General features: G+C 36.8%; 1 protein-coding gene across 2 annotated transcripts; it reads right to left on the bottom strand.

The window, feature by feature from the left end:
• Positions 1 to 1,170: 1,170 nt before the first annotated feature.
• Positions 1,171 to 27,421, bottom strand: SP3 (Sp3 transcription factor). Of its 2 annotated transcripts, none has more exons than XM_018071885.2 (5): positions 27,135 to 27,421; positions 23,271 to 24,636; positions 11,985 to 12,177; positions 5,161 to 5,357; positions 1,171 to 2,940 (listed from the first exon to the last, which is right to left on the bottom strand). In XM_018071885.2, the coding sequence occupies exons 2-5, from the start codon at positions 24,049 to 24,051 to the stop codon at positions 2,624 to 2,626; spliced, it is 1,488 nt and encodes a 495-aa protein (XP_017927374.1). In that variant the 5' UTR covers positions 24,052 to 24,636; positions 27,135 to 27,421; the 3' UTR covers positions 1,171 to 2,623. The 2 variants fall into 2 exon arrangements, with proteins under 2 accessions (XP_017927374.1, XP_017927375.1); XM_018071886.1 differs by lacking the exon at positions 27,135 to 27,421 and having other exon boundaries at positions 23,271 to 24,440; positions 24,546 to 24,631.
• Between the last annotated feature and the right edge of the window lie 191 nt (positions 27,422 to 27,612).

The following is a 27,612-nucleotide window of genomic DNA, read 5'->3' as shown; positions in this document are numbered from 1 at the left end:
ATTTCCAGAGTTACTTTCTTCCAAAACATCTACCTTCTGACTTAACAACAAAATATCCTTTTAAAAACTGTGCTACCTAAACACTAATTAAAGTAACCATTTGATGCAGTGAGCATAAAAGCTCTGAGAAAAAAAGCAATCTCATCTTCAGCAACGAGGCATTAAAACACCTTCATCCACAGATGGACTTCAGTGAAAGTGTCATTCCATAAAACTTGTGAAAAGCAGTTTAAGAAAGTAGCCCTCTTCCCTCCCACTTAAAATAATGCACTAATATAGCTACTAATGGTTAGTAAGATGAGAAACAGTACATAAGTATTAGAAATATACTAACATGCTCTGTGAACTATAACAGCTTTTGGAAAACAAGCCCATTCACCTGCCCAAAGGAAGTGGATTCAGAGTATGTTAATATATTGACAACATCCATGGAACACTGAAGTCTGAGCAGAACTCTGTTCTCTCACAAGCTGCTGCCCTCTGACTTCCCAACCAACTTCCCCCTTTTATTTTATTAAACAGAAGATTAAGCTGATGGTGAATTAACTTCCTTTTCTCCATACCTGTCAATTCCTGTTGCTTTGGATCTCAAAAGATTTGCATTAATTTTTTTTTCCCCACCAAACTCTAAATTTGGAAAATCTTACCGACATGACTTTTTCCAGTTCTCACTTTCCTAGGCTGAACTCCACCTGGTTTATCCAAAATTATTCTGGTCTGTCCTCTGGCCATTTCATACTCCAAGACTTTAGACTGCACAAATAAAAGCTCTTCACTTTCATTAAGCATCACATACAACCATCACTCTAATTAACTCACAGTTCCCATTTAGTCACAGTTCCTTATCAGTACTCTCTGTATTATGGCATGTGCCAGAGGACTTAGATGCAACCTCTAGGATAGGGCCTACGTGTCCTTCATGCCCTGCTCAGCATAAGGTCAAAACGTTACCACTACACCAACACAGCATATAGTACATTCACGTCCATGCACATATACATGGGGTTTTTTCGGAGCAAGAAGGTGGTGTATTATCATCTCTACGCCCATAGGGAAAGGAAGGACCTTTTCTACTTTCCACCACCTAGCGCAAAATAAAACACGTCAGGCTATCAAGATGTATTATGAAATTACACCTTGTTAGTTAACAAGAAGCACAGTAAACTCATGTCAAAAGAAAAAAAAATAGTGTTTTATTAACTACCACACTGTTATAATACACTTTAAACGTACAATAAGGTAGCCTTTAAATTTGAGGTGGTTTTAAGAATAACAAATGAATAGATTTCCAAATGTTTGTAAATAGGTGAACTGCAGTAATTATTGTTGTACATTTTTTGAAAATGGTATAGCACTTACAGACTGGCTATATAACTTCATTTTGTACATTTTCTATAATTGAAAATATAAACAGTAATTAAAAAATAAAAAGAAAATTCAGCATAATAAAAAACATATATGTTTATCAGTTAAATGTACTGGATACATACAATTTTTAAGGGAAGAAGCAAAAAAAGGAAAGATGGCTGATATTTAAATGCAGATTGACTAACCAAAAACTAAACAACAAACAAATAAAAACCTCATAAACCCCCTAGTTCACTATGACTATATCCATATGTTTGGGAGTACTGTCAATATGGAAGTGATTTTTCTGTTGTATTTGCATATGTTATATTTTACTGGTAATTTACAAGATGGCTTTTAAGGCCCTGGGAGACACATGTTTTTTTGGAAAAAGATTTGAAAAAAAATCACTGCTGAGACGCAATACACCTTATTTTTGGTCCTCCAATGTTCAAAAGAAGGGATATACTTCACTATAACATTTGCCTTACCACCCAAATGCCTCAACCTATACATATTTATTTTTCTTAACATTTTAAGCTTTTTAAACATTGGTTATATTGCCCACCTTGGTTATTGAAAGAATATTAACAAGACATCATTTTGGCAAATTAAATCTTAAACATGGCTTTTCAATAGGATTTAAAAGGTGACTATCCCTAGAGTTCCATGTTAAAATGTAGTTTTCAAAATCTTACAAGAGTAATGCTTAAAATATTGTACATAGTTAACCTAATTAAAATAATTAGCTTCAAAATGACAAGTTGATGAGCTAAGTAAAGCCTACACTATGTAACATTTGCTTGGAAACTTGATTTGTCAGTTATGCATAATAAAAATTCCAGTCATCAAGAAAATTACAAAATTTCTTTTATCATAATGTGATTTCTTTTCACCCATCAACTTCTTTTATCTTACAATAGATAAATACCAACGTGTTCTCATTTTTTTTTACACTAAACCACACAGGATTGATGCATTTGGTTAGACTACCATTTCCATCGTTAAATTCTTTTTTTTTTTTTTTTAATATAACTTGGTAAAATTTCATCTCTTCTAGATTCCAAAAGTACCTACAAAACCCATGCAATTTTACCATTTTAATATACTATGGAATATCATACAAAGTAAGGCATTTCAGTGTCATGTATAACCAAGTTACTGTCAATCCAAAAATTTTTGCACATCAATAAAAAGATATCTAAGAACTTAGGAACAATATTCTTCTCACTACTGTATAAAAATAACCACAATTAATAGGTATCTTGTGTAATATTTACTCCATTGTCTCGTTTCCCGAAACTGTGACAAGCTGTAAAGGTATTTCAGTGTTGGTAAGAATATCCTGATTGCTGGTGCCAGATGTATTAACAGTTCCTATTCCTGAAACAGAACCTTGTTGAATATTTGCAAGGATAAGTGTTGTTCCTCCTGCAGTAATCAAAGTATCATCAGGTGTTGCTTCTACTGATGCCAGCACTGTACTGCTAGAGTGAATACCTTTTTTATTCTGATGTGTTTTAATGTGTTTGGCAAGGTGGTCACTTCTCATAAAGCGTTTTGAACATTCTGGACAGACAAATTTCTTCTCACCTGTCACAGAAGATAAGAAAAAAAACACATTCAAGAACATTAAAAATATCACACATACACAAAAAACTGGAACAACTTACTGCCTTTAAGAGTCAGAATTTTAACAACATCTATACTGAAGAAAGCAATCCAATGTGTGTTAAATTTCTACACACCCATACAAATCCTTTATAGGAACTGAATTATTTTTTTGTGTCTAACTGAGTTTGTGGAGATCTTTCAGGTATGTAAAGAATACTGCCATCTCATATTCTTAGGTTGCTAAATTTCATTGCAATTATTACCAATAAATAACTTTCAGAAGGAGAACAAAACCTACGAAATGACGGACATGGAAGACTCTATCACCTCCAGCAGAATCACACTTAAGACTGACAAAGAAGATCATAGGGTAATTCAGGTTTGAAGGGACCTGTAAATGTCTTTATTACGATCACTTTCTAAGCAGTCACCTACGAGGTCAGATCTGGTTGCTGAGGAATTTATCCAGTTTTGTTGAAAACCTTTAAGGATGGAGAGTGCAGAAACTCTATAGGCATCCTCTTGCAGTGCCTGGCTATTCCTATTAGAAAAAGGTTTTGTCTATAGCTGGTCTGAATCTTTCCTGTTTCAACATATATCTGTTGTCTCATCCTCCAATCAATGCACCACCAGGGAAAGTTTGTCTTAATGGTAGCCTTTGCAGATACTAGAAGGTTGCTACTAAGCTCCCCCCTGCCATTACTGTTCTCTTTGTGCATCTAATAAGCCGAGTTCCCACAGCTCCTTCTCATAAGGCAAATGCTTCTGCTTCCTGATCATCTTGGTCACCCATTAGTGAATTCAGTAATGTCATAAATGTCTTTCTTACACTGGGTGCTGAACACTAGATGCCATATTCTGGATGCAGTCTAACCAGTGCTGAGAAGGGAATAATCACTTCGCTACAACTAGTGTCTTTGCTTCTGTTGATACAGCCCTGGCCATCTTTGCTCCTGGCTCTTGCTCACATTCCAGTTGCCTATCAAGACTCTCAGACACTTTTCAGTAGAGCTGTTTCCCAACTCTTCGTGCTTAACCTGTGTTGCTGTAAGGGTTAATTTCATCCCAGGAGCAGTATTTTGCGACTATCCTCGCTGAATTTCCTAAGGTTCCCATCAGCCCATTCCTTCAGCCTCAATCCCTCTGAATACCAGTCATGCTGTCAAAAGCATTGACTGGTCGCCCCAGTTTGGACTCATCCACAAAGCTAAGAAGAGTGAACTCTGCTGACTCCTCAGGTCAGTGATAAAGATGTTAAAACAGGTCAAAGGATGGATCTCTGCATTTCTCTGCTTTTTACTGATATGCAGGTACACCAGGAGCCATTAACCATATCCTCTGATCTGGATCATTCAACTTGCCTTTCTTTTTAAAGTCATATCTGTTTGCCCATCCAGAAAAACTGTAACATCCTAGATTGGGTTAGAGCATCCAAGATGTCTAACAAAAGCACGATGTTAGGAGCAAAACATAAAACATTTTCCATAGACATTGCAGAGACATTTTTCTAAGCAATGCAAATGCTGATAAGCACATAAATTATTTATCTATGGTCATGAGGTTTTTCAAATACTATAATCTTAAAAGGCAAGCATCCTGTAGAATGCAGTTTGTAGGAAAATAGGTAAAACAGACAACAGATTTGAAACTAACTTCTCTGGAAAGGTGGAATATCTAGAATTATTTCTTTTCTTTATATTAGACAAAAGGAGAAATGTGAACCTGGAGTTCCTAAAGGGTGGTCTAACCATGAAACTAAAAGATGCAGAATGAACCACCATCACATGTTCTTCCTTGATTTTGTGAATGATATCTAATCTCCTGGCCATCTAGTCCTCTATTTTTATTTTTCTTTTTTAAAATAATGGAAAATTATTGAAGTTTTGAGCTGGAACAACAGTTCTAATCTGGTTCAAACAATGACATGCACTGCTGAACCTGAATCAAAGTATTCTGATTAAACTATATTAAGCATTAGCTTAAATGTCAGTTCTGAATCAAGAGGTAGCTGTTTTCTCCTCAGACCTACCAAAGATTTTAAAGTGTATTAACAGCAATGAACTACTAGCTGATTTTAGAAAAGTCACATTGCATTAAAATCAATCTATTTCAAAGATATGTTCTCCTCTTAAAAGTTATTTATCAAAGCCCTCTCGATAACATTCCTGCAGTAAAATACCCCAGAGCCAAAACTGAAACCTGTGTGCGTTCTTCGGTGTCGCTGAAGCTCATCACTGCGAGTGAACCTTTTGCCACAGAACATCCAGTTACAAACAAATGGACGCTCTCCAGAATGCCAGCGGAGATGAGCTCTCAAATGTGAAGTTTTCCCATATACTTTGCCACATCCTGGTATGTGACAAATGTGTTGCTTCTTTTTTCCCAAGTTGGAGCCTCTGCATTAAAAAGAAAAAAAAAAAGGTTATTAATTCTAATACCTTCCTCCTAAATACTGGTTATGTATATACACAGGGCTACACATACCACAACAGATCTGCAAACCAACATGAGCAGCTTTCTGTTTTTGTTTCAAACACAGTCCAAGTCCAGTACACTCCAGAAGAAGCTGGACATAAATCCTATAATGCTATCCCAACTCTGCAATAAACTATAAATTCAATTTCAACTATGTGTAAAATTTGCGAGATAGAACCATAATCTTTAGGAAGCATACATGTGTATGAAGTTGGAAATACAGTCATTACAGCAGTTCACACCATTTTGATGCTGAAGTGCCCATATTTTAAATTTCTCCCAGTTTCAGTTTTTACCATACCAAAGATAGTTTTGGCAAGGAAAAACACAAATTACTGCAACTGCCAAAATGGACACTGGAGATTTTGGCAACTGGGAAGAGAACAGATGGGACTTTTGGCATCTTGGGGAAACCTGAGAAGCAGTTTGGGGTTTGAAGACAAGCATAATAATCTGAGTATATTCACTAAAAGGGGTGGAAGCTAATCTTGCTGACATTTAAATTAATTCTTTCACATTTCAGGAAAAAGAAAATAAAAATCCATCACAATGAACACAGAATTCACAGATACTATAACTCAAACTAGTCAGCTTGACGATTATTTTAAGATGCTGCCTCACCAAAATGGCAGGTGATTGATTCAGGGGGAGCCCCTGACACAAAAGTCTAATTTTTTTTAATAAAATCACGAGAGATAAGAGCCTCTGAAGACCTAGGGAAAGAGATCAGTCTGGCCAGTGCAGGGCATCATGATTGATTTTAGTCAATTTAAGTGTTTGCTACTGCTGAAAGAAGCACTTCAGGGAATAGGTCTGGCTGACAACGCAGCTATGTGAATGGTAAATGCTGGTACAAGGGAGGAGATTGGAAAATGCAGCCAAGCATCAGGCCACCTTATTCATCAGCAACGTTAACTCAGAACATCTTAAGTGGATTCTGAAATCACAGTCTTGGGTGCTCCATGCTCCATGACTGATTATACAATTTTCAGTTGTCTCTCCAGGTCAATTTTTTTCCCTTAAATTGTGTGCTAAGCTTCTGTTTAACTGTCCAGTGGCTGAAGGATTTGCCAAGTAACTGTTAAACCTAGATTCTCATCCCTGCATTCAGAACAATTCTGGTTTACATCTAATGAGGGTTCAGGGTAAAGTGCATTCACACTTCAAGGACCTAGCAAGCATTTCCAGACATGAACAGAAACTAAGGGAATTCCAACCTAAGCACATATGTACCTAAAACACTCCAGATAGCCCAGAACAGTAAGGAGATAAAATCTCATCAAGTCCTACAAAATGTATTTAAGACTTCTCAATATAGAGCAATCCTCATAGTACTTCATTAGTAATTTTGTTTCAGAAGAAAAAAATATCACTTTTACCTACTAATTATTTGTTATGACAATATACGTTTTGACTTCAGAAAAAATTCAAATGCAGTAGAAGCAGAGTCCAGAAGGCTTTTGACTCTGCTGTTGTTGCAGGAGAATCATATGAGCCTAGGACACAGTGACAGAAGAGATTCTGCTTATCTATCTAATTTTGTTGGGTTTATGGCTACCACTCAATCCTCAGCCTCAAAGAAAGTTCATCCGCCTATTTTATCCAGCTTCTTTATAAATTTCATGCAAAAAATTGTCTGACACCTGAACTGACATCTTAAGCTCTTCCCTCATTATTAGTTTTGGCAATAGTATTTTCGCCTTGATTTACCTTTTTCAAATGTCCTGAAAGATCACCACTTCTTTTGGGTAGGACAAATATTGCCTTTTTTATATCTCCTACCTCAACTGAAACATCCATTTTTGGTAACCTTTGCTAAATCTAAACTGTCAGCTTTACACTCTTCTATGGCCTTCCCTCAAACCAAGATTAAAAAGCAAAATTAACTGTAACATCAGGCATTATATGCCACCTACACAAAAGCTCAATACTCACAAGTTTTGAACATTCAGTTAATCTCAAAGGCATTTAGCAAAATGTCTTTAGATTGCTCCTCTTCTTTTCTAGTTTCTCAGCCCCTAAAGATGGCTAGGCTACCACACAAAACTCACTGTACCTGTAACAGTTCCAGGGGCATTCATCTATGGGCCCAAAGCACCCAGCTTCCCAGACTCCAAGGACAAAATTTTCCGCATTCCTCCATTTGCCTCACTGTAACCAGTTCCACTGTTCTCAGGATCTACATTCACCTTTATCTAATGACTCAGTTCTAGACAGCTCTTCTTCAGGTCCTCTTGTTCAGTGGCTACATGCATTTGGCAATTGCAGTGCAAGGCAAAGGAACAGCCAGGGAACTCTTCTCCATTATGCAGTCTTGGTAACTGAAAGAATTCTCCACAGGATCCCACTATTCTGTGTTTTTAGTTGCCTGTCCAACTCCATGTAACCCTAAGAAGTGCTCAGCCTGTACTTAGTAAAACAGAATATATTTCTGCATTTGAGAATGTATTTCTGTATACAGAATATCTCTTTGTATTTGGTATTTCATCCTCACACCATCTCCAAATATACCATAGTTTTCCTTTCCATAGTAATCAGTACGAATATTTCATAACTTGGCATGATACTGAATACAAACTAAATGAAATCACATCAAAATCCCCAATCATTTGAAGTTTCTTCATTGCACCTTTAGTCTAGACTGAAGGAAACCAAGGTTCAACTCATGATCAGCTTACTGTGCATAGGTGGTGTAGAATATGTAATTCTAAGCACCTCACCTAATTGGTGACAGAATTCCTTAGCAGATTCCAAAGTTCAAAGTGATGGGAAAGTTAAGGATCCCCAGAATGAAATCTGCATGACTACTGTGAATTACTAACTAAGTGTATTTATTCTACACAGCTTCATATAGCCATCTGCATGTTTGCTTCATGTGTGCTCTAAACTGACAGGATAGGAGCCAAATCCTGTCTGGACACTTCACAGCTGTGACAGCCTGGCATTATGCCCTAACACATCATGCTAAGAGGCCTTTCTTGCTGCACTGGTCAATAACCATCATCACTGAGTAAAAGGATGTGACTCAGGCCTACTCCTTGACTGGAGTCTTAAAATCAATTAATATTTAAGTATTTTCATAATACATTTTAGTTTTACAGAGATTGGAAACCAAGTTTCTCAGTAACCAGACAGGTTGCTGCAACAATTTTAGCAGGAAACACCTTCATCCACTGAGAAACTAGACTATGATCAGTAGTATTTCCAGGAAGAACATCAAGTATTTCAAAGGTAAAACATACACTTTTTAGTTATTTTAAGAGTGTGTATTTTAGAGTTACATACCTGAAAGCATACTCAGAAGCACTGTTCCTCTATAGATCCAGACAGGAGTAGTTACATCTGAATGTAATTCCAGATGTAAATTGAGAGGAGGGTAAAATCTCTAGATGTAACTGAAAGGAGGCTGCACTTGCTACCCAAGTTGAGACACCCTAACTAAAAGCCTTATACAGCCTGTTTGAAATCAGAGTCATCCTTTGAGGTATGTCTCTCTCTCTCTGCCCACTTGCTTATTCCCCAATTACTACATAAGCTTGAGGCTATATACTGGTGATTTACATACCATACTCTTCCTTTCCTACCTTCCCTCCTGCCAAGTAAGGTAAAGATAATAGGCTTCCCATTTCAAAGAACTGGTACAAATCTGAAGACTGCAACGTAGTCCCAATTCTTGTATCAAAAGTCAAAAAAACTCCCAAAAGGCCAACAACAAAACCCAGAAAGAACCTCTCAACTCCCCTTTGCATCCAGAAAATACAAAATGCAAGAAATACAAAAACTAAGGCTATACAATAGATGAAATTATGATGAAGTCTGTATGTGAAGCCATGTACTACTTTCTCCTACTCCATTTAGTGCACAGGAGCAATAATATTAATTGAGTGAAACACTATTTTTTCATACCAATTTAATGTGCTTTTCTTGTCTTACTAGTAACATATTATTTAAGTACTATGTTAAATACAGAATTATTCATTTCTCCAGGGTTTTTTTTCCTTGCCATGGGTACTGACAATACTCAATCACAGTGTCTAAGCAATTCACAAACATTAATGGATTTATCATCTTGTAACACTCCTGTGTAGTGAACTTGAACTAGTACAATCACTTTGTACATCCAGATAAGAGGTAGAAAGAGATTAAGGCCAAAATTGTCAAACACCCACCAGCTTGAGGTGTCAAGTTCAATATAGCAGAAGCATATTTTCTTAGAGTACTGTAGATGTTCACAATTCAGCTCAATCGACTTCTTTACAGGAATGAATTCAGTACTTCTGCAGTGGACAAGGTGGGGTGGATAGACAAACACCTCCAAAACTTCAGAGCCCTGTTGCTGCAGTCCCGTATCTCATTCCCTAAACGCCTCCCAATTTCTGCAATAAGTGAAGCAGGTGACAATCATTACACAGCCCTGATTCACTCACTCCCTGTGCATCATCCATCCCATCCACTGAATGGCACTGGGATCATATGAAAAAAATAGTATGCAGTCATGTAAATAGAAACTAAGTGATAATGTATATGCACAAGGGATTAAAGTTGCCCAGGATATCTTAACGTCAGCATTCACTCAATTTTCAATTTGTATCTTTAACATCATTTTAAGAATTGTGAATGCTATTGGAATAAATTTACAAAAACAAATGTCCTATTATATGAAACTCTGCAAGTCATCAGCAGAGTTGAAAGACAAATCAAAACTCAGCATTACAGCACTAAACAAGTAACTGTAGCAGCTACAGAACATGATCAACGCTCAAAAATTCCTCCAAGTCGGCTTACTCCTTTTTCCTAGACTCTAAAGGAATTCTAAAGTTGCTCTAGCAACTGTAAGCATTTTCACTCTTTTTCTGTTTCCCTACCAGTGTCTCCTTCATTCTATTCCAGTTCTAATTCCTCTCACATCCTGACTCCTTGTCCTACTTTTCCTAGTTGCTTTGTACATTTGATGTGCCCAGGCCCTCCTTTACAATGGATTTCAGATTCTCATCTAACTAAACTGTCCTAGCTGTTATCTCTCATCCGAGTTTTGCACATTTGAGTTTCAGTCAGACCACACCCTTCTCCAGACTTCATCAAAACCATCTCTCAAAAAGATTCCCTCTTGGGCTTCAACTTTTTTGTGTTACAGCAACTCCACTCAGGAGGAAGAGGATTTTGCAGTACAGATTTCTAAATTAAAGCCACTATAGTTTGGAAGGGCATGACGAAGATGAAGCATGTGAAATCTCTCCTAGGAGCACAGGCAGTGCAAATCACATTTTCAGAGTTTTTTCCCTAATTAAAACAAATCTCAACCCAGGGTGTACTTTTGGCAGATCTTCATGGCAGAGCCAAAGTTCACCAAGAACTTAGAAATGTCTGTGCCATGTTGCAGTGAAGTACCCACAGAAATTTAACAAGAGGACACTGATGGACAAAGATGCTGTATAACCCACAAATATTTTCACTAGCTTCGTTTGTGTGTAAATGTATGAAAGTGTTTCTGTCTTAAACACTTAAAACTTACTTGGCATGGTTGCCTAAGGTATTACCTTTCTGTGCTTGCAAAGAAGGTATCTAGGATATTCTGCAAGAACTCACAAGAGACTGGACAATAGACATAATTCAGCCAGTACTATTAGAACTCTTAGTGCCACTGGACACGGACAGGTTCTTTAAAGAGATTTTAGTAATTTGCACTGTAGTTCCCAAATAAATAAAGAAAAGAAACTATTATCAAAATGTAAAAATTTTAGTGTATTGGAAAGAAGTCCCTGCACAATTCTGCCAAGAACAAACACACCTAAATATTTTCACTTGCAAAAGGCAGCTTATTATCCCCACTTCCCCTCTTATATCCATAATTGAGATGTTTAAAATGAAGTGTTTTGGAGCAGAATAAAATCTTTATTATAAAAAAACCCTGAATAATACTTTAACGAGATGCACAATAAAACATGGCTTCCAATGCAACTCTGAAGGTTTATGAGTGGGAACTTAGTACCTCTTTGTTAGCTAAATCTCCACTAACTTTGATTGAAAGGAATTGGACAATTCAAAATTTGGTATTTAGAGTTATTATACAAACTTTGTTTTTCCTAGGCAACCAGTGACTAAGAAAACTAGGATAACTGTATTTTTGTAACACTCTAAAGCAATCAAACTGTGGGAAAAAATGCTCAATCACTGAGGAAATGCAGGAACACAGGATTTAATCAAGTCCTTGACATACGATAGGAAGTCAATCACAGATGTGCATATTCCAAAATATTTTATTTTCATATTATTTAGGGCAATGTTCTATCTCCCTCAGTTTTACTAGGGGACATCTAACTCCAGACTTTTTCAACTAATCTCAGTGGAGTAACTCAGAAAGGATGGAATAATCTGCCTGTCCATCTGCAAACCCATAAATAAAAGTGGTAGTCCTTTATTGCATAAGCTCTTTTGCATAAGGTTTTAGTTTCCTCTCACTGCAGACAACTGCTTTTAACAAAGGCTCCTTTATTTCCTCACCCTTTGTTTGTTTTTCATCATTATATGCATTATAGGACATTACATACCTTCCACCGCCTTCTTTGCAGTTGGGACATGTGCATGCTACTCGTCGCAGTCTTTTTCCCTCTTGATGTGGTTGGTCCCCTTCCTCATCTACAACCTGTACTCTCAAATGTGTTAGATCATTGGTATTCAGTGTAGAATCACCACTGAGCTGCCACTCTTCTGGATCAGGATCCTCTTCTTTAATCCTAATATCTGAGGAAAAGAACAAACACAGATCCATAAGAAGCCCATTAGACAGAAGGAAACCATAATGATCAAATCTTTTTACTCTTAGAGCACAGTGTCAGTCAGAAGTCAACGTCCTTTAGTGCATACTGACATTGCTTCTGTGCCCTTGTAACCTGTAATGTATTTAAAAAGTTTATCTTACTGCACATTTCAAAGTTAAAGGCAAGCTATAACGAAGTATTAAAGTTTAAGTCTGAACTGTTCTTGGTGAGGAACGATGCCACCAGGAGAATATTGCTTGCTTGAAACTTGGGAAAAACTGAGGAACAAGAGGTTGGACAGAGGTTGAAAAAATGTAAACACGTTTCAAATGATCCTGAGTAGCCATTTCTCTTTCCACAGAATTTCTCAATTAGTGTCACATGCAGTAGAAACAGCCTTTCTCAGTGGTCTTCAGAAGTTTTCAGTATGCACAATGATATATAAAGTAAAATGAGAAATCAATCTAATAAAAGGCTTTGGCCTGAGAAAGACTGAGATACCTAAGGAAAACAAATTTATGTCTTTGTTCCATTTTCCCCTTCTCACCTGAAATTTATGTCTTTTCCACAATATACAGAGAAGAAAATATTTAGGGAAGAATGTTATTCAGCATTAGACAGAGGTAAGCAGCTCACAAACCACTTCAACATTTTCATGTGCCAGTAGTCAAAATAGGTCTTAGCAGTTTCATGGATGCAATAAAGCTCCTAGTTATTCCTCACAGGATGGACATTTGCAAGTATGTGTACCTTCTCCCTACAGAGCGTTCATTCAATCTAATCCAAGAACTAATCACAACAACAACTATGGTAACAAATTTACATTTTAATAGGAACACTTTTCCCCTCAAACACTGTTCTGTATTCCCAATGAGCTTAAAGTCTGGATTCCAAAAAAAGACGGTTTAGATATATAATTTTAGAAAGCTGAACCCCAACCTCTTGTTCAGTTCAGTAGAGTAACTTACTTTGTATTTTTTCTATGAAAATGATTAGTCACTAGCACAAACTAATAAGCAAACCACCATAATTTTTGTAGGTTTTTTTTTTTCTTTAAATTTTGTTGAAGTTTCAAACTAAAGGCTGTGTATCTTTCTGGACATGTTCAAGAAACTACTGTCTCTAGGGAAAAAACTCAATTATTATGTAGATTTTTATCCTTAAGCACTGAAATTTTAACTGAGCATTGTGGTCACTCTCAAGTTCTTTCTGGGAGTCAGTGCATCAGCCATCATCAGTGTAATGAAGATCACACCACACAGATTGCATGATAAAATATGAGAAAAAATGAGCTGGGTCATATCATAAAGAGCCTCTTGTCCCAGTAGAGATTAAGAAAGAAACTGATGATAAAATACATAAAGAGTAATAGTTATGTGGTCTACTTTCAAAATCATCTCCAGCATTCATCTGTTTAGACACAAAGGATTTGTCTCTAAAATTTATCATAAAAATTTGCTTGATGCTAATAAGGTCTCAGCCCAGTCATTCCCAACACCAGTTTGCCTTTCTTTTGCACATGTATAACCATTTGCAGGACTGTGCTGTTCACACTGATGTAACTATGGTTACAGTAACTCTCTAGGAAACCACTGCACTGGGAAGAGAATTCCAGGTCAGAAACAGGGAAGTCTAGAATATTTATCTGGTTTGGATGCAAAAGTCAACGCCAAAACTAAGTTTGCATGAATATGATAGGCTCTGGCTGTGGGAATCCAGGAGTTAGCACACTCAGTTTTGCTGACTCTTTTACACATGTGGCACTACTGTGGTAAGCTTGTTCAAAGTCACCTGCACACTAAGCTTCACTGTTACCATAACAAGTTCACAATTTCAGACAGCATCATAACAAATCTTTCACCTGAAGACCTAGAAAACCTGTGGTGACTTCTGGTCTTTGCATGAGCCACCAAACTATCTTTCCTACCAAATTAAGTAATTTTCTGAGACTCACCTATGAAGTAATTTTATTATCTGTAACAATTTGTATATATAGAATTAATTTTACATAAGCAAATATTAAAACAGTATACATCAAAAAATTTATAGAATTATCTTTCAAATTGGATACTATCAAGTATACTAATACATTCACTTACAGCAACTTTAGAAAAAAACAAAAGCCTGCTCCACTCTCATGCAAAAGCGCACATAATAGGCATTTAAATACAGCAAAGCAGCAAGGCTGCCAGCACAGCCCAATGCAAGTCTCCAAGCAGTTCTTTTGGACTGGATACATTACACACCATACTCAAAATTCTTTTACCAATCAAAGGTTCTACAAAGCATACACTGTATAAATTGTTTTTATTTAAAATAAGAATTAAAGTACTGTTAATAAAATAGCACACTGTATTAAGAAGTAATTTCAGTATGACCTCACTAACATTAGACACTGACATTTAGTGTGTTTGCAAAGTCAGTAGCTGAGTCCACTTAACACTGCATATATATAATTCGAAAGAGGTATGTCCTAGCAAAGATGAATGGATCAAATTAGGGTATGGATCTGTGCTCCCAAGACCCAACTCCACTACTGAAGTCAAACATTCCATATAACATATGATTTCTCCTATTATACTGACCTTCCAAAGTCACACTCCAGTAACACCTAAAAATAGAAGCATGCCTAGAAAGTCTATTACTGCATGCCAGTGTCCATGACTTTATACCTTCTTCTATGCAGTGCTTGTTTCATTTCACAAACTTTCATCATGAGTTCCTTTCCCTTTTCCATCAGTATGTCTCTATTCCCAGTCTCTCCCAATCACCACCATTACTGCAGCAGCAGCACAAAGACTCATGATAGCTTTATAATGGTAGAGGCATAATTAAGACAATTATTTGGACCAAAAAAAAAGAGGGACAGACAAAGCACTCCTAACAGTTGAGGAACTGGAGAAAATAACAATTTACATAGGCATACAATACTTAATATTATTATTTTAAAAAATGCAAAACTGAAATGAAGGCTAAGTAGTACTGTGTTTGTAATTTTGTGCTGTGTTTCCTGGTTATCTTGGTAAGACAGAAAGTCTAGCTATTGCTTTAGTTAATCCTCAGAAGGACTATCTTCTACTCCAGGCACACAGAAAAGTACAACGTAAACTGCCAATATACAGACAGGACTTCTTAATACTTAATTATGTAGATTATACTTTACATAAAAAAACAATTAAAAGAAACATCAATAGATTAAGTGTTTATCTAGCCTCTCCAGGATATAGTATAGCAGAGAGTGGATTGCATCAAAACTCAGAGTGAATGTGCCTTAATTGCCTTAAATGAGGTACTTGGAACCGATGTGTCTGTTGCCCTCCAAGTAGATTTTATACTATTGCAAGAGATAAAGTAAAATTCTGTGACTAATTTTTGGAGGGAGAAGGGCATGCCACTCATGAAGGTGTTGAAAGGGCAAACCATGGAGAAGAGTAAAAGATTAAGTCTTCTCCAATGCAATGGAATTTGAGATTATGCAAATTCATGTAGATATCAAAGACTGCATTTCTCTCTTCGTGTTCTTCTAGATGTGTTCTGTTCTAATTCAGCCTCAACTGACAGGTTTTACACATATTCTGCAAAAAAACGGAACTAAAAGAATTTACATAATCCCTAAAGTCATGACAATCTGACTAGTAAATAACACTAGTAAATTTGAGACAACTTTTTGTCTTCTACCACTTAGACATAGGCTAAATGAAAGTTACATTTTCTTTGCTACTATTTTATTTCCATGCCTTCAAATTTCTATATGTTATTACTTCTTAATCAAATTCAAGACTTATTATTAGGTAAGTATGAAGATGAAATTTAGACAAAGATACTGTTTTAAACTGCCAACAGATTCTGAAACTCATATATTCTGTTCAAATTCTTCTTCCTAGAAACTCATATATTCTGTTCAAATTCTTCTTCCTATTTAGCATTCTAGATTTGTTTTAGGTTTTACTTTTCTCTAACAGATGGAAATTGGGATCTTGGTGTACAATTTTGTTCCAAAGGTAGCCTTTTTATTCAGCTAAGCTTTACAAGTTCCTGATTGGAAAAGCAGAAATATGGTCTTTCAACTGAAAACAGATTTGCAGCAGCACTGCACATACCTTCACACCAATTTCCTCACAGCATCACAAATTGACTGTCTGCCATTTCAACATCTTGTAATCAGACATGTCTATTCATTTGTTTCCGAATAGAGGCTTCTCTTCCTACCTCTCCCAAGAAAACAAATGTGAATTCCCATTTCCTTTCTGTCTTCTCTTGTTAATTTTGTTTTGTTTTCTCTACAGTGCAACCCACATTCCCTTAGTACCTTGACTCATCTTGTCTTCATCTCTAGATATGAGGAAGCTTTAATGAAGATGGTCAAATTTCTTAAGACACTATCCTTGTTCATTCCCATCTAAACTAAACTTTCTAAATTAAACTATCTAAATTCAACTCTCTCTACTAGTTGATCAGCTGTGCAAGTCTTTCAGATGGGAAACTGAACAGAGTTAATGATTTTTACTCTGATTTGCCCCCCAAAACTTAAGTGTAAATTTAGGCATTTTTATTACACAATAAATTACAAGGCAACATAAGATACACTACAGATTGTCTTCTTGAAATACTGGTGAACCTCAACTCAGAAGACAGACTGTCATCTAGATTCAATAGCTCTAAATCAGATTTTAATTTTCTGAGGAAAAACAACTGTTGTGTACAAGTTTAGGAGCAGGACCTCACAGTGCTGAATATTCAAGCAGTACCAGTAAAATGATTAAAAATAGAACTAGAGACTTTTTTCCTTGCAAGAAATGCCACAAACTGTATCTCCAAGTGATCCTATACAATATTCTAAGCCAATTATTTAAGAATTTGAATCACGAAAGCACTTAAGCCAGTGCTACCACAACACACATTATGCGTCAAAGAACAGTTACTTCCCCTACATTAACTGTACTCCCTTGAGATGTGCTATCTACAGATCCTCAAGATTTTGGATTCTTACAGACAGTAATGCCTGCTGTAGCATGCCCTTACTTTTTCTGGTTTTCTCACGGTTGAAAATATAAGCAGGGATTAACTAAAAAGGGGGAAGAAGTCAATCATGCTTGACACAGAAGCCATGAACTCCATAAATATGTAAGGAAAGCAAGAGGACAGATCAGCAGGATCAAGTATTTCAACACAGAAGAGTATCAGACTGCTACTAGGGCCAGACAACAGAACTGTCAGCAGTAATTCAGGAAGACAGAACTGTTCAGCAAGTGTTTCTGTTCTGTATTTAGGCGAAAGTCAAACAATGGTTCTATCACTAGATGAGAATGAAAAGCTTCCCACTGACAACAAGTCAGGAAGATGTAAAAACAGATACTGAAGTAAACACTTAATAAATCAACAGATTAGGATAATTTTCATTCAACACTTTTAAGAGAAGGCTGAAGAGCTCTCTGTGGTTTTAATGCTGTAAGCCTTTTGACCATGTGAATGCTCCAGTGGGTTAGAAAAAAGCTAGTACTGTGATAATACTGAAAGAGGGTAATCAAAGACTCAAAGAAGTAAGGAAAGAATTAATGCCACTCAAAATGGGATTATGTGAACAATTAGACTAAAAAGTAAATTTTTTTTTAATCAATGATGACACCGTTGTTGATATAATATACTTGAGAGTTCTGCACAGCAAGTGACTTATTAGGATAAAGGAAAACATTTTGATTAAATGAAGTACAAAACATATGTGGAATACATGAATTAAAGACTGACATGAAGTTCAGATGCAGATTGAGAACTATCATTTCTATACGACAAATTACAAGAACATGTCACTGACAACGTCTGTTTTTATCTCCTTTTGTCCTTAGAAATTACTACCTTTTGAAAAAAAATTGTGCGTTCTCCAAGCAGTGAAAGACAACCCACCAACAACCCAGCCTGATCTTCAAGAGGGCAATCACAGCTAGGATCCTGGTGAGCATTCCTGGTATTATGAAAAGACTGCCATTGCCCTTGGAAGAAACTTCAGGTACATTTTACGAACCAGATGCACTGATGAGTTTTGTTCTGATCTGAGATCAGAACCAAAGTATGTGATCATGCCAGGAGGTTCCAAAGGAAAGAAAACTGCACAGAACCTGAAACAATGGACCTAAAGTGCTGAGACTGCAAAAAGACAGAAGACGAGTTTCTAGCCTTTTTTAAGTTGATGCAGTACTGAAATAAAATCCCTTCCCTCTTTCACTTCATGGATACTTGCTGCACACTCCTATGTATGAGAGGTGTATGAGAGTTTTCCTTTTGCTTCAGGAGTATTTGCAAAAAGAGTATTTGAAAAATGAAAAAGAAACGAGCACCTGAAACTGGGTAATATATTCTTTTGTGAACATCCTGAGGATATCTGAGACTAAGATAACTCAGGCTATCGTCCTTAACCTTGAGAATCTAAGTTGCACCCCCAGACACTTGGCATTCATGACAGATGCTTACTTAGGTACATACGTGCAACAAAGTTTCACCTTACCACTAGGGGCTGTAAGAAAATTGACAAAGACTGAGCTGTTTTGGAACATAGAGCAGAATAGCACATGAAGCACAGAACAGGAGGGATGCAACAATTCAATCTTTTAAAGAATTTGAAAAAAAAAAATGTAATTCTACTCCACAGCAATAGATTTGCATTAAAAAATTATCCAGACTAACCATAGTTCTGCTAACTTTCTTACACTTGAATTGAGATAATTTACTATGTGCTGTTATAAGCAAGATTCTGAAACACATACAGCATGATCATCTAATTCTTCCACAATTTATTAATTTCCTTTGAAAATGATGCTAAAATAAGGAATGTAATTTAAGCATGCTGTAAGCAAACTATTTACACAAGATTGGTACATAAATAGCTCTAATTCCCACACTAACTTAAATTCATCAGTTTCCAATTTTAATTTTCATATAAAAAATAAAACAGTAGGGGAATTGTTTTTAACTGTTTTGATTCTACAACATGCAAACTAAATCCCTCAAATGAAAATTGGATAGCTCTAAACAGATGTTGTGAGATGAAAATATTTACTCAACATTATTGTTTCAGTTTACTTCATGCATTTCACAAGACTTTTTAAAATCAGATTTAATTTCATAATAATAACGTGCCCTTGTCTCAAAAGCTTGGTATAAAGAATGCCTTAGAAGGGAAACCTGCATAAGTGAAATTAAAATTAACAAGGCTAAACACTGGAACTTGGAAAGGAAGAGAAAAAACTAAGTTGTGTAATACTGAAAACAAGCCAAAACTTTTTAAAAAGTTCTAAATGCCAGAAGAAAGTGCAGAACACTACTTAAAGCATAGCTATCTCATCAGAAGCATTAAAACATTAAAAATGGAGCATTCACAGTTTTACTTGCAGGGATGGTTGTTTCAATTTTTCTTGTTTGGGAGTTTAGACTGTTTTATGAAACAGATGTTAGACCAAAGCCTCACAAGATACCAGCAGATGAAAGATAAATTGTCACCTGGGCAACTATTTACCTTGAAAATTGTCAGGCAATTTTTTGGCCAAATTTAGAGTAGCTAAATTACTCCAGCATAAGATATCTGGCAGGAATGGAATGAAGTCGCCACCACAAACAGCCAGCCACTCCCACTCATTATCAGCTGCTGTAAGCTGACCAACAGCCCTGACTGCAAGTTCAATGGCAGCAGGCAGATGAGTCCGACAAGGAGCTGTGTACACTCTGGCAGAGGAGGAACTGGGAAGAAAGATGTAGAAATGCAGACCCCAGTTTTGCAGTGACACTTTGAGTCAACTCTTGAAAGGAATCCCTTTGACTTGATTCCAGCTGTAGACCAATCTGGAAAACTGTTTGTAGAGGGTTTTTTCTATTTAAATAAATGAATCTTCCAGGTGAGCGTGTCTGGGCTGATAAGTAGCAAAGTCCATTCTCAAGCCAATGCTACTTTCTTTCAGGTAATTTCTAGTTTCTTCAGATGGTACTGGAATAGTCAAAAGAAGTATATATAAAAAAATGTATCCAGCATCCTATAAAACATTAAGCAACCTATATAAGAGCTGGTACAATTGCTTTTTTTTCCCAGGAAATAACCAATCCAAAACTGTGATTCAGTACATTAATAAATTAGCTGAGATGCTATTATGATTAGATTTTGATTGACACAGTAAGTTTCCTTTGTCCAGACAATGGCAGAGGGAGAAAGGGCAGTGCAGGCGGGAATCCAAAAACTTACAAATTCCTCCGAATTGACAAAACTTACAGGATCAGAAATACGAAAACCAAGTTGGTACATTTCAGTACCCAATAATTTTCAAAAAGAAACACTACTTTATATTAAATGTTTGAAGAAAAAAATCAAGATAAACACACTAAAAAACCTTTCTTGAAGAAGTAAGCCACTAATGAGTAATGTGAACTGTGCATGTAATCGCTCTTTTTGTTACATACAACACAGTATCCTATTACAAACTGCCAACAAAAGGAGTCGACTGCTAGAGAGCTTTCTCAGGTTTAATTTCTTCTCAAGATCAAAAGACTGAAGCCAAAACACAGGCAAGAAAGATATCTCTTTGCCAGTATTTAACATGTAGATACTATTTGATACAGCTTTTGTTGGAAAAGCAATGCTGAAGAGTTTCAGCTATGACTAACCAATACCCTTCCCTTTGCCACCACAAGACAACACTAGGCACAATGAGGAATATGAGCTCTAATAAACATTTGAAGATTAAAAGACGCTCAGCCAAGACTTTTCAGGAGAAATTCAGTGCAATGGAAGTCTCTGCATATGTATGCCTGGTAAAGTGGACATTTTGGTAGAAAATTAATTACTGGACATTTTTCAAAGAAAACTGTACATTTACTGGACAGAGTTGTTGGCTTTGTATTAGGGTTCTGGTGGCTTTCCATTATGCAAATAAAATGTAGGACCTAGGTACAGACATTTTTAATCTCTCACACATTCATGAGTACAGTAAAGATGTCCCCTGCTACTTACCTGGGAAGTGAGCCTTGGAAGAACACCTCTCACACAATGGCCTGTAACAACCAAAATCTAAAACCTAACTGTTTTCACAGTTACACTGCTAATAGAGCAAAATACATTATCTGGACCTCAGGTAGTTACCAACCATCTCTGACCCAAGACTAGGAATATGTTCTTTCTATTTCTGCCTCAGGTAGAAAAATTTCGTTAAATGAAAACAGAAATTACAGCCTGACTCTATTTGTTATGAAAGGAAGTGCATTACCTGGCTAGGAGGGAAGAAAATACAGGGAAACTCTTCTATCTTGCTTCAAAGTTTGTTGTTAGTTTGCAGAAAAAAAGTAATCAAGTAGCTTCACACCCTTTAACTTCTCTCATTCTGCTGTCCCTTCCACATACCTTCCTCTTTCAGTTTCAAATTAAACCATTTTCCTTATTTGCAGAAGAACAACATACTTTTGACTTTAAAAAAAAAATTATAATTTCGTTATCTGCTTCTAACTGCATATTTATTTTTCAACCAAAAGAAAGGGTGCCATACTATATTGTGAGGGGTTATAAACAAGAAGGGGAAGAACAATGCTTTCTGTTACTTTGAAAAAGTGAGTTGCTTCTAACATAAAGAGGGACCAACTACATTCTCCCCAAATTTAGGGGATGGTAGTTTTAATACCTTCCAGTCCATTTACTACTTCTAGACAAGTAGGAAGAATGTCACTATAAATCTCCACCTTATCTTTAATATAATCAGGTATTTATAGCTATTCACTTCAGGCAATAGTGTCTGCTATTCATCTAGTACTTCTGTCTATTAAATCACATTTCATATATCCCATTTAGTCTCTTGCCTTCCCATGTGAAATTTCTCATAGGAAAATACAGTTAAAGAATCCTTGATGGAACTCCCTTGCATTTTATTATGAACACTATTGAAATATTCTCAAGAACCATCAACAGACAAAGTGATACACATGGCACAGAGCAGGCTCAACTTCTTTTTCACGTGTTTTTTTTTTTGCTTCCTTTCTCCTTTTCCTTTCTATCTTTCTTCTCAAGTTTCTGCTACATTTCTTTGCAAGTAGTAATATTAGCTACATACCAAACATAAATCTCAGAAGGAAGTTCTCAACCTTCTTGTATTTGGTATTAGCCACAGGCCCTTTTTCCAAGATTTAGATTCTGACATCTGAGTTTACCTGTATTAACATGCACAATACGTGCTTTTTGTTACTGATGTCTGTACCCCATGTCCGCATAGGTAACAAAGTATGATGGAGACAAAGACCTTCTCACTGGAAACAGAAAATGCCCTGAAATTTGGAATGCACTGTATGAAATTTACCAAGATAAACAAGCATTTTTATTTTTTCTCACATTAAGAAACACCTATTTTAAGAAAATAGTACTTCTTTGCTTACAGAGATAAAATACGCTGTGAAATTTATCACTCATGACTGTACATTCTGAAATATACTGCAAATAAGTAGTACTGGAATTCACACGTTCTTAAGCACAGACTCCATTTCGATATTTACATGCTTGTTTAGCTTCTGCTTACATGAGCTTCCTACATCATAGTTACACTGATACTAAATCAGCAGGAAATGGGTTGAACAAAAGAGTAAATGAACAACAGCACCACAGGGGGCCTGCAAATTTTCAAGGGAAAAAAATTGCATCAACAGATATCTTTGGATTTTCCACAGAAACTTCATCTATTCAGGACTAGGAAGAATGGGTATGCTTACGATGTGTATGCCTTAGAATAGTGGCAGTTGAAAGCCAGATTTTCCCTCTTTCAATTTAGTATGCAGATCTTCTGCATGGTAAGTCTTGTAACCATCTATAAACACTGAAGTGCTGTTAACTAATAGGACCAGTTGGGAGTTACAGGAGCTTATATGAAAAGAAGTGAAGTAGGCTATGTTCTACCATTCTAATGGAACAGTACTTTCAAATAAAACCTATCATCACTATGCTTAACCCACCGTATTATGTAGGCTTCCACAGCAAAACAATCATGTTCCGATAATCACAGTTTAAACCAACGACATGCAGTAATATAAAAGAATTTTCTGCAAAAAGAGTAAAATAAATACCTGCAGGACTGCCAGCATTTTCTCCTTGATGCAGCTGAATACCAGCAGAATCTATAGAGTTTACTGTAACTGTCTGTAGATTTGGCAACTGAGCAGTGCTTAGACTAACTGGAGTTGACGTCAACGCCCCACCTGCTGCAACTTGGCCAAGAGTGAGAGTCTGCACAGGGGTCAGAGTTATTTGTTGACCAGGTGCATTCTGAATTTGCAAGTTCTGCAAGTTCTGAACTCCTTGCACTTGAAACGTCTGCCAGGTTATCTGCCCAGAAGGGGTCACTGTTTGTGCCTGAATTAAAAAAGTTCCAGGATTCAGCTGTAGTTGAAGATTTTGAAGAGCCTGTTGAGAAATACTTTGACTTGCTTGTACACCGTGGATTGTCTGTTGCGCAATACCTTGTACAATCTGGGCTTGACTGGTTGGCTGCTGAGATTCCTGTAGCTGTATGTGTTGTACAATTGGCTGTGCTGTGGAGACCTGAATATTCTGAGCCTGTGTGTCATCAGAGACTGACGTTTGGATGTAATTTCCCTGAAGATCAGAACTATGAACTTGAGCATTGGTTGTGGTCAAGTCATTTGCATTTTGTTCCAATATACTTGAACTGTCTATGGTAACGGGCAATTGTGATGAAGATGATGTTGGCACAAATAAGTCATTATCAGTCGCGGTTTCTGTAATTTCAGGAGAAACTTGCTCACCAGTCCTTTCAGAAGTATCTGAACTCTCCATGGCTTGTCCAGTATTTATCAAGTGCCCATCTGCATTAATGCCTGCTGTCATGGTTTGAGAACCACTGCCAAGTCCCAGAGAATCTAGATCGACACTATTGATGGGTACAAAAGTAATATTTCCTGGCAGTCCAAGAGGGACGTTAGCAACTACCTGTGCTTGGCCAGGGTAGGATGAACCACCAATTGCAACTCCCTGAACCTGGACTTGACCAGACTGACTAGATAAGATATTCTGAATATTAGCTGAAGATGTTCCAGAGGCAATGATGGTTTGATTAGAGCCAGGAATGATCTGAATTTGACCACTTTCTTGATTTATACTGCTATTATCAGAAGAGGCTGCAAAGCCAAGTTGAACTTGCTGACCATCCGCTGTCTGGATCTGGGGTATTACTTGGTATTGTACGTTAGACACTGTACCATTCGACGAATCTGATCCTGGTGCAACAGAAAAGATTTGTTGATTTTGCAAACTCTGAATAGGAAGGACATACTGCCCACTTGAAGTTACTGTGGCAGCACCTGGAATCTGTACTATATTACCAGCTTCGTCCTTTATAGTGGTAGGAGCTGCAGACAAGACCTCCCATCTGTTTGGAGTTCCGGCTAATTGCACAGAAGCCAAATCCCCCGTCTGAATAAAAAGAAAAAAGAAAAGACAAAATTAAAACAAGTGATGTACAGACTATGTGTTAGACCAATCACGCAATTCAACACTAGTTATTGATACACTACTGGAAAACATGCAGTACAGCCTGTATGAACATCAGCAACTGGATTAAAACTATGAAATACAGATTTTGAAAGTGAGCTAATGCCTAACTCAGGGTAACCAATCTGTAGGTTTTGAGCTGCACGTTGCTTGCAGACCTGTCAAACACAGCTCCTATGTCATGGCTATGTCAGGTGACCAGCAGCAGGGTTATTCTGGGGGGGTAGGGCTGCTGGGTAATCTAAACCCCTGGCTCTGGGAAGAAGGGAGCTGGCAGGGGCTCCTGGAGCTCTCAGCACCAATTTACCCCAGGACTCAGCTACACCCTGCACCCAGCCTGGCACCTATCACACAGAAGTGGAGGAATTGCCGTGCAGCCAGTGCTGCCTGTATCTCCTGGAGCTCCACTGCCTTTTGACTCTGTTATGATAGAGGTGAGCATGTTGTGACTCTCAGCAGTACAGAGAATGTTAAGAGGTGGCACAGTCACACAGCTGGAAAGACTGGACAGCCTCAGTCAAGTTACACTAACACAAAGTCCTACTATCTAGAAGCTTATAGGAGTTAGTGTTTCACTAGGAAGAAGGCTTCTAGGATTTTTACACTGATACCATGGTAGGATTAGACATATGTATCATTTGACTAATTAAGTTGGAACAACAGAAAAGACCAGTGTTTCACAGCAGACCCCCTAGATGGTTAAAGAACCTAGTATGCTACTGGATTTTATTCAGCAAAGAAGAGGTAAAAAGCACTTACCTTTCTTTACCAAAGCAAGCTTTTTCAGAATAGGGTATTAAGAATTAGATTTAACATTCTGCAATGCTTAGCACAGATTTGCACAGTCAACCAACTTGATATTGTAAATAATAATCAATCTAAAGAATATCAAGTTTCTCTTTATCTGTTTTACCACACTACAGTAAACCAATAGAATAACTTAATATTTATCAACAAGCAACCAACTTGTCTTACAATCAATTCAGCTTTGTGAAACAAATTTAGTCCCTTTCTCAAAGTCCAGAAGACATAGAAAGAAAACCTCTATTTTGTCCTTCTGCACTGATACTGTGATCACTCCTGGTAGGGAAATTACCAGAGCATATCACAACTTCTTTGTGATGCTGCATTCTGACTTCATTTACAATAAAACCTGAATATGCAAAATATAGCATTCATCTAACTCTTTCCTAACACAGCACTGAGACTTAGCCAGCTTGAATGAATCCTGTGGCAGCTGAGTGAATTTAGTCCACAGCACTGGATGGGACTTTGCTCGTTTCACTTTCTTATCCTATTCCGGCCCACAACACTAAAATCTTCATATGTACAAAAAAATATTCTATTTTCTGAGTGCTTATTAAAAACCAGTTTCACTGTGCTTGTCAAGCTTCATTTCCAACAAGGAAACACATATCTTGGTTCTAAATACCTCTCAAGAACTGTACAAATAATGATTGTGAAAAAAAAGAATGCTGGCCTTCTTTAGCCCTCAAAGATATGGGCCATTCACTTAAGAGTTGGACTCAATGATCCTTGTGGGTACCTTCCAACTCAAGATACTCTGATTCATAAGTGTGATTCATAACTTTTCATGTAGTTTATTAGTAAACAGATTCAGCATCACCAGAACAAAACTAATTTTATGGCCTTAATGCTTCAAGGAAGAGAAAGAGTAAAAGGAGTAATTGTAATTCCATTTTATTATTTTATTTTCCTCTTATACCGATTAACCTGTCATTTACAGAATATATTTAAATCCTTTAGTCTTTCAAGCTTGTAACTTATGATATTTGAAAAAAAAAAGTAATATTCTATATCATATATCTTATCTAGAAGGTGGCAAAAAATTCCATTTTCCTCTGCTATCACATGAGCTTTATACACTTGAGTTTAATATTGTTTACATACAGTTACCAGTTGCTGAAATGCTGCTAAGAAAGTTCATAACTACTCAATTCACAAGCATATAAATACTTATTAACTGAAGGTTTTATAAAGTAACAAAACACCCATAAAAGTTACAAGGTAAAACATCAGTCAGAAAATATCAAAAGCAAAAATATGATTGTTATATGGTTTAAGTGTGTAATTATAAAATAAATGTATAATAACGTGCTGATAGTAGCTGTTAGAACAAAAGAGAAAGAAAAAGTAATGGAAACCATTATAAGTCTGATATAATTCCTCACTGATATAAAACTATGTACAAGCAAATGTTGCATGTTTACGCTAAAACTAGACTGATCTAGTATGCAATAGCATGTCTGTGTGTACTCTTATGTAATACATATGAACATCCTCCACAGAAATAGTTCAAAGGGAACCTGTCTCCATGATATGGAAATAACCTCCGTTATTGTAATTCCAAAACATGTAGGTTCCCATATTGCCATTTTCATGTTAGGCACACATCTCACCTTTTCACGATCTAGTGAAATCTTCCCTCAAATCCTGCTCTGTAAGACTTTTAGCACAATAGAGCCACTCTTCCAATAGATGTACTCGTCAGTCCATGGAGAAGTTCAGGGCAACCATGCATGAGGATATGAAGCCATTGCTACACACAGCACTAAATGCCTGTTATTCACATGTTGCTCTTACAGCTGGCTATATCAGACACCACCAGACGAATCACGAGGAGGGAGGGGCAAAAAAAGGGTGAGGCTTTCAAGAAGCTATCTGGCAGCTATTGAAATTACTAGCATCAAAGCATGAAAAAAACCTGTATGGTAAAGAGTATTTAAGGATGATCTCTAACCTCAAATGGTCATCAACCTGACATAACAAGATTGACTCTTATACCCTTTCTCAAAGTCTGATGAGCTAGTAGGACATTTCTTGGACTTCTTTCCTACTAACTAAAAGAGTAGTAACCTTTCTCAGCATCCTCAGGCA

Source organism: Manacus vitellinus, unplaced genomic scaffold (genome assembly GCF_001715985.3).
Source record: "Manacus vitellinus isolate BGI_N305 unplaced genomic scaffold, ASM171598v3 scaffold_20_pilon, whole genome shotgun sequence".
Classification (NCBI taxonomy): Eukaryota; Metazoa; Chordata; class Aves; order Passeriformes; family Pipridae; genus Manacus; species Manacus vitellinus.
This window is presented reverse-complemented; position numbering and strand designations above follow the sequence as displayed.